An 8,526-nucleotide genomic window follows, 5' to 3' on the forward strand; every position below is an offset into this window, starting at 1 on the left:
ATGTGTAATTTTCGCGGTTAAATTAAAAACGCGAAAATTACACATTCACGAATAATACCCGTTTTACAGTAGTGCAATCACACATTTATCATGAGTGACTTGTAATGAGGCAGCAGGTTTCTTCTTTCATTCTCTACACCAAGGAAGGAAGTATATAAAGAGAATGTTTATTTAAAGTGAGAGACTACTTTTTAAAAACAACAGCATATTTTTCATCATTAGAACCATTTTTGATAGTTGAAATTAGAAATTATTACTTAGATTATCCATTTCTGTATACCTGAAGTGTTTCTGGTCATCCTGGTGTTTCTAATATCTCAAAATACACTTTTCATGTTTAAAAATGCACATACCTCTGAGAAGTAAGTTATAAATGTAGAGACAAGCTCTAGTCTATTTTTAAGAGCATTTATTTCCTACGTTTCAGTGTCACAGACTCTTTGTTTCACTCTGTTGTAATTTTATTCAAATCTGTTATAGGTTTGTAGAGTAACCAAACTTAGTGTCTATTTTTTCTGGTTGAAACTAGGGTCTGTGACTTAATTAACAATTCAGAACATTTTAAACAATGGCTACATGCATTTGATGTCAAAATTACCACACTTAATAGCACAAAACATCGTAAGTTTACGTCTGCGACTAGCAGTTATACTGGGCATACATTGACAAGTGTTCGGCATCTATTTCACAAAGAAATTAGCATTTTAAGGACAAAAGAAAACGAAATATGTGTACTTTTAACTATATTTGTTGTAATATAATAGTAATAAAAATTGTGGTTTAGTCCTAGATTTACGCTTACGTGCAAAACTAGGCTTACGATGTTTTGTGAAATTGGGCCCTGCTGATTAAACAAAATATCATCAACAAAACACTGCTTTCTTTTTGTTTCTGCTGTTAGCTGTTATGTCGGTGTATAGTGAAGACAAGAGGTGATGTACACCTAGTGGTACTTTTCTTTCTCCAAGCCACTAGAGTCTGACATTAATACCTTCCCTTTGTTGTGTCTAGTGATGTTCAGACATCTTTTATGCTGCTATTAGTTCCATTTTATGCTGCTTTTATTTCGAAGTTGATCCGTGTGTTGTTTTCACAAGTGTTCTCTATTGTTTATGTTCCACTTTTTTCTTTGACAGACCATGTGCAAGGGAATATATGCATCCATAGGCAAGAAAGGGTATAAAATAGCCCAGTGGCAAAGCGTTTGCTTGATGTGTGGTCGGTCTATGATCGACCCTGTCGGTGAGCCCACTGGGCTATTTCTCGCTCCAGCCAGTGCACCACGACTGGTATATCAAAGGCCATTGTATGTGTTATCCCTTCTGTGGGATGGTGCATATAAAAGATCCCTTGCTGCTAATCGAAAAGAGTAGCACATGAAGTGGTGACAGAGGGTTTTCTCTCTCAATATGTGTGTGGTCCTTAAGTATATGACGCAATATAACCGTAAATAAAATGTGTTGAGTGTGTTATTAAATAAAACATTTTCTTCCTTCCTTCCTTCCTACAGGCAAGATGACTGGCATAGTTGTAAACTCAACACAAATTTATAACAAGAAATACAGAATTGTTACCTTTAATTCTTCAATCTGACTTTATATAAAATGAAATTTGATTTTAAAAACTGTACATCTATATAATTATACTTTCCATAAAAAAAGAAGCAATAAATCATCTTTCCAAATGTATGTCAACTTATTTTAACAATTTAGTAATAATTATATAACACATACATATGTGCCAAAACACCCACAAAATATCAGTTGCATTTATTGAACAAGGATGGATATTTATTAAATTAAAAATATACCACGTCTATCATAAATTGCTTCTTTCCCCCCCCCCCCCCTTTTTGGAGAGTGGAGAGTATAGATATATATACATGTATATTGTTCTGTTAATGTATTAACATCATAAAATAACTTAATATTGTCCTATTTTAATGTGCACTAACCATATACATGTACCTACACACACTGGTTAAACAAAAACACTGCAAACAGTAACATATTAATAGCAACCATGCTGGCATGTAAAGGTGATAAACTAAAAACAGATATATATGTGCAGATTGAAATTGCTAACAGTCTAGTACTGCAAGCAATGTGAATATCATATCTAACAGGAAAGAAACAGATTTAGGAAAATATTTTTTTACTTTTGGACATTCCAAAAAACCATGAAATACATGCATAATGGGAACTAAAAATAACAAATAAAGCTCATTTAAAAATACAAAATATTGTTTACAGGAAATATATTTAATAAAAATTTTAAATTAATCCAAATGTATATTTTCCTTCAAAATAGTTTAACAATGCTGGTACCAATTTACATGTCTTCAAACAATTTAAAACAGTATTTGAACAAATTCCACAATGGGAAAAAAGAGAAGCCATTTTGCACATTCTAATATTTAAATGTTGCATTTAAGCTAACAATATGAACGATGGTAGAACAACAGAGCAGTTATAATCTAAACACTTTTTCATTAAATTAATTATTACAAAAGGTCTATTTAAAGAATTTTACCAAAATATTTTCCTATTTTGATTTACTAATCAGAGTGTTATGTGCTAATATACATGTACTTCACAGTTTTTCTAGAAGCCACTCAAGTTTCAGATCACAAAACTAATAAATACCTAAACACTGGGGTTGGCATCCGACATTTACCTAACAGTACATAAAATAAACATGTGAAAAACCAAGCATTAAGATACATAATATGAACTACACAATCAGTATAAATTACACAGATTTAAAAAAAAAAAGGTAATGGTTAAATACTAGCAGTATATGTTATGCAGGGCTAGATCTGGCACTCACCAAATTCACCAACTGCGTATTTAACATAATTGGCAAATAACTTCATGTAATAACTGGTATTTTGTTCGAAAATTACTTGGTTTCTGTCATTTTTGAAGTCTAATAAATAATTTGGTGAAAGTTTCTACACACACAGAGCTAGCCCTGGTTATGTCTATTTCTCTACTGTATTCCTGTTTTTTAAGTTTATAAAAAGTAAAAAATGTATACTAAATTTATAGTTTTATAGCACTGTATGGTTTAAGCTAGACTGACAAAACAGGGAGAAGTCACTTCTCCCTCCAAACAATTTAGGGAGAAGTGAGGACAGTTAGGAAGAAGCGGTGCAAGAACATCATGGGACAACCATTTCCCCGGAAGTACTCCCTAGAATGATCCCTGACTGAATATTGTCAGAGGTGACAATTATCAAATATTTCTACAAACCATGAATGTTTTGGAAGAATTGAAAAACCGGCCTTGGTGGTGTTGTTAAACCATCTGACAGAAGGCTGGTAGGTACTGGGCTTGCAGCCCGGTACCGGCTACCACCCAGAGCAAGTTTTAACAACTCAATGGGTAGGTGTAAGACCACTACACCCTCTTCTCTTACTAACCACTAACAACTAACCCACTGTCCTGGACAGACAGCCCAGATAGCTGAGGTGTGTGCCCAGGACAGCGTGCTTGAACCTTAATTGGATATAAGCACGAAAATGAAATGAATGAAAGTTTGGGCTTATAATCAGGGATTAAACATTAATGAAATATTCAAATCAATATTATTTGCAAGTATAAGTGACTAATATGCATGGATGACTTTGTTTAATGTCAGTTCCACTTCTACCAAAATTACTTCTCTAAGTTATTTATGTATTAATTATGCATAAATAATTACCATTATAATACTACTCCAATAAATAAATGCCATCAAATACTACTTACTTCTTTTTGCCAAAGAATTGTTTCAGGGATTTCAAAGTAGACTTTCCCCCACTGTTAATATCATCTGTAGACTTGAACAAGTACTCCGTGCAATTGTACCTTTTGACAAGTAAATTTTTTTTCTATTAATATGTACATATAGGTGAAAAGAAGGATGAATTTTAATTGTTATAAAAATATTTTTTTTAAAGAAAAGAAAAAAGAAGGAAATCTGATCTACACTACTTAACTTTCTTCAACATGTTCCTGGAAACAGACGCTGGTTGTTTTTTAAAGGCCAAATGCAAATCTTCACACTTTTGATAGTAGCTTCAATGAACAATTTTTAAATGTGTACCATTATCAAAAGGATCTTGTTAACAATTTATAGTTTTTATAGCACTGTATCGTTTAAGCTAGACTGACAAAACAGGGAGAAGTCACTTCTCCCTCGAAACAATTTAGGGAGAAGTGAGGACAGTTAGGGAGAAGCGGTGCAAGAACATCACGGGACAACCATTTCCCCAGAAGTACTCCCTAGAACGATCCCTGACTCAATATTGTCAGAGGTGACAATTATCAAACATTTCTTTAAAGCATGAATGTTTTGGAAGAATTGAAAGACGGGCCTCGGTTGTGTTGTGGTTAAACCATCTGACAGAAGGCTGGTAGATACTGGGCTTGCAGCCCGGTACCAGCTACCACCCAGAGCAAGTTTTAACAACTCAATGGGTAGGTGTAAGACCACTACACCCTCTTCTCTCACTAACAACTAACCCAGTGTCCTGGACAGACAGCCCAGATAGCTGAGGTGTGTGCCCAGGACAGCGTGCTTGAACCTTAATTGGATATAAGCACGAAAATGAAATGAATGAAAGTTTGGGCTTATAATCAGGGATTAAACATTAATGAAATATTCAAATCAATATTATTTGCAAGTATAAGTGACTAATATGCATGGATGACTTTGTTTAATGTCAGTTCCACTTCTACCAAAATTACTTCTCTAAGTTATTTATGTATTAATTATGCATAAATAATTACCATTATAATACTACTCTAATAAATAAATGCCATCAAATACTACTTACTTCTTTTTGCCAAAGAATTGTTTCAGGGATTTCAAAGTAGACTTTTCCCCACTGTTAATATCATCTGTAGACTTGAATAAGTTTTCCATGCAATTGTACCTTTTGACATGTAAAAAAAAATTCTATTAATATGTACATATAGGTGAAAAGAAAGTTTAATTTTAATTGTTATAAAAAAATATTTTTTTTTAATAAAAAGGAAGAAAAAAGAAGGAAATCTAATCTACACTACTTAACTTTCTTCAACATGTTCCTGCAAACACACGCTGGTTGTTTTTTAAAGGCCAAATGCAAATCTTCACACTTTTGATAGTAGCTTCAATGAACAATTTTTAAATGTGTGCCATTTACAAAAGGATCTTGTTAACAATTTATAGTTTTTATAGCACTGTATGGTTTAAGCTAGACTGACAAAACAGGGAGAAGTCAAACAATTTAGGGAGAAGTGAGGACAGTTAGGGAGAAGCGGTGCAAGAACATCACGGGACAACCATTTCCCCAGAAGTACTCCCTAGAACGATCCCTGACTCAATATTGTCAGAGGTGACAATTATCAAACATTTCTTTAAAGCATGAATGTTTTGGAAGAATTGAAAGACGGGCCTCGGTTGTGTTGTGGTTAAACCATCTGACAGAAGGCTGGTAGGTACTGGGCTTGCAGCCCGGTACCAGCTACCACCCAGAGCAAGTTTTAACAACTCAATGGGTAGGTGTAAGACCACTACACCCTCTTCTCTCACTAACAACTAACAACTAACCCAGTGTCCTGGACAGACAGCCCAGATAGCTAAGGTGTGTGCCCAGGACAGCATGCTTGAACCTTAATTGGATATAAGCACGAAAATGAAATGAATGAAAGTTTGGGCTTATAATCATGGATTAAACATTATTGAAATATTCAAATTAATATTATTTGCAAGTATAAGTGACTAATATGCATGGATGACTTTGTTTAATGTCAGTTCTACTTCTACCAAAAATACTTTGGGCTTATAATCATGGATTAAACATTATTGAAATATTCAAATTAATATTATTTGCAAGTATAAGTGACTAATATGCATGGATGACTTTGTTTAATGTCAGTTCTACTTCTACCAAAAATACTTCTCTAAGTTATTTATGTATTAATTATGCATAAATAATTACCATTATAATACTACTCCAATAAACAAATGCCATCAAATACTACTTACTTCTTTTTGGCAAAGAACTCTTTCAGGGATTTCAAAGTAGACTTTTCCTCACTATTAATATCATTTGTAGACTTGGACAAGTTCTCCATGCAACTGAACCTTTTGACATGTAAAAAAATGTTCTATTAATATGTACATATAGCTGAAAAGAGGGATGAATTTTAATTGTTATAAAAATATTTTTTTTAAAGAAAAAAGAAAGAAAAAAGAAGGAAATCTGATCTACACTACTTAACTTTCTTCAACATGTTCCTGCAAACACACGCTGGTTGTTTTTTAAAGGCCAAATGCAAATCTTCACACTTTTGATAGTAGCTTCAATGAACAATTTTTAAATGTGTGCCATTTTCAAAACGTTCTTGTTAACAATTTATAGTTTTTATAGCACTGTATGGTTTAAGCTAGACTGACAAAACAGGGAGAAGTCAAACAATTTAGGGAGAAGTGAGGACAGTTAGGGAGAAGCGGTGCAAGAACATCACGGGACAACCATTTCCCCAGAAGTACTCCCTAGAACGATCCCTGACTCAATATTGTCAGAGGTGACAATTATCAAACATTTCTTTAAAGCATGAATGTTTTGGAAGAATTGAAAGACGGGCCTGCCTCGGTGGTGTTGTTGTTAAAACCATCTGACAGAAGGCTGGTAAGTACTGGGCTTGCAGCCCGGTACCAGCTACCACCCAGAGCAAGTTTTAACAACTCAATGGGTAGGTTTAAGACCACTACACCCTCTTCTCTCACTAACAACTAACAACTAACCCAGTGTCCTGGACAGACAGCCCAGATAGCTGAGGTGTGTGCCCAGGACAGAGTGCTTGAACCTTAATTGGATATAAGCACGAAAATGAAATGAATGAAAGTTTGGGCTTATAATCAGGGATTAAACATTAATGAAATATTCAAATCAATATTATTTGCAAGTATAAGTGACTAATATGCATGGATAATTTTGTTTAATGTCGGTTCCACTTCTACCAAAAATACTTCTCTAAGTTATTTATGTATTAATTATGCATAAATAATTACCATTATAATACTACTCCAATAAACAAATGCCATCAAATACTACTTACTTCTTTTTGGCAAAGAACTCTTTCAGGGATTTCAAAGTAGACTTTTCCTCACTATTAATATCATTTGTAGACTTGGACAAGTTCTCCATGCAATTGTACCTTTTGACATGTAAAAAAATTTTCTATTAATATGTACATATAGCTGAAAAGAGGGATGAATTTTAATTGTTATAAAAATATTTTTTTTAAAGAAAAAAGAAAGAAAAAAGAAGGAAATCTGATCTACACTACTTAATTTTCTTCAACATGTTCCTGCAAACACACGCTGGTTGTTTTTTAAAGGCCAAATGCAAATCTTCACACTTTTGATAGTAGCTTCAATGAACAATTTTTAAATGTGTGCCATTTTCAAAACGTTCTTGTTAACAATTTATAGTTTTTATAGCACTGTATGGTTTAAGCTAGATTGACAAAACAGGGAGAAGTCAAACAATTTAGGGAGAAGTGAGGACAGTTAGGGAGAAGCGGTGCAAGAACATCACGGGACAACCATTTCCCCAGAAGTACTCCCTAGAACGATCCCTGACTCAATATTGTCAGAGGTGACAATTATCAAACATTTCTTTAAAGCATGAATGTTTTGGAAGAATTGAAAGACGGGCCTCGGTTGTGTTGTGGTTAAACCATCTGACAGAAGGCTGGTAGGTACTAGGCTTGCAGCCCGGTACCAGCTACCACCCAGAGCAAGTTTTAACAACTCAATGGGTAGGTGTAAGACCACTACACCCTCTTCTCTCACTAACCACTAACAACTAACCCAGTGTCCTGGACAGACAGCCCAGATAGCTGAGGTGTGTGCCCAGGACAGAGTGTTTGAACCTTAATTGGATATAAGCACGGAAATGAAATGAATGAAAGTTTGGGCGTATAATCATGGATTAAACATTATTGAAATATTCAAATCAATATTATTTGCAAGTATAAGTGACTAATATCCATGGATGACTTTGTTTAATGTCAGTTCTACTTCTAACAAAAATACTTCTCTAAGTTATTTATGTATTAATTATGCATAAATAATTACCATTATAATACTATTCCAATAAACATATGCCATCAAATACTACTTACTTCTTTTTGCCAAAGAACTGTTTCAGGGATTTCAAAGAAGACTTTTTCCCACTGTTAATATCGTCTGTAGACTTGGACAAGTTCTCTATGCAATTGTACCTTTCGACATCTTTCTTTTTGTCATCATTTCTCAGCAAAGTGTTTTGAATCTCGGCAGAGTTTGTGAATGTCTGTCGTGACTTAGATGTTCCATGATGTTGAGAACCATTACTTATGTCTTGGTCATACATCATTTTTTGAAGACCTGAAGGCATATTGTTTCTGTGTGATGTCAGAATACGTTCATCACAAGATAAGCCTGAGGTCTCAATTCCCTTCCGACCCTCCAGTTCCCTCAACTGAGAAACTGGCTGCCCTCAA

The 8,526-nt window shown here is 34.2% G+C and overlaps 1 protein-coding gene across 1 annotated transcript; it reads right to left on the reverse strand.

Annotated features, from left to right (window-relative positions):
- Positions 1 to 3,490: 3,490 nt before the first annotated feature.
- On the reverse strand, positions 3,491 to 8,510 carry LOC121366907. Its single transcript, XM_041491152.1, has 5 exons — positions 8,167 to 8,510; positions 7,096 to 7,194; positions 6,020 to 6,118; positions 4,824 to 4,922; positions 3,491 to 3,852 (listed from the first exon to the last, which is right to left on the reverse strand). Exons 1-5 carry the CDS (start codon positions 8,418 to 8,420, stop codon positions 3,750 to 3,752), a joined length of 654 nt encoding a protein of 217 aa, XP_041347086.1. The 5' UTR covers positions 8,421 to 8,510; the 3' UTR covers positions 3,491 to 3,749.
- Between the last annotated feature and the right edge of the window lie 16 nt (positions 8,511 to 8,526).

Source organism: Gigantopelta aegis, unplaced genomic scaffold, assembly GCF_016097555.1.
Source record: "Gigantopelta aegis isolate Gae_Host unplaced genomic scaffold, Gae_host_genome ctg7654_pilon_pilon, whole genome shotgun sequence".
Taxonomy (NCBI): Eukaryota; Metazoa; Mollusca; class Gastropoda; order Neomphalida; family Peltospiridae; genus Gigantopelta; species Gigantopelta aegis.

Excerpts from the sequence above, each read along its gene's own strand:
- LOC121366907 (XM_041491152.1), bottom strand. The coding sequence starts at position 8,420 with ATGCCTTCAGGTCTTCAAAAAATGATGTATGACCAAGACATAAGTAAT. Across the intron at positions 6,119-7,095 it reads GAGTTCTTTGCCAAAAAGAA|GTTCAGTTGCATGGAGAACT; the intron begins GTAAGTAGTATT and ends ACATGTCAAAAG. Across the intron at positions 4,923-6,019 it reads GAGTTCTTTGCCAAAAAGAA|GTACAATTGCATGGAAAACT; the intron begins GTAAGTAGTATT and ends ACATGTCAAAAG.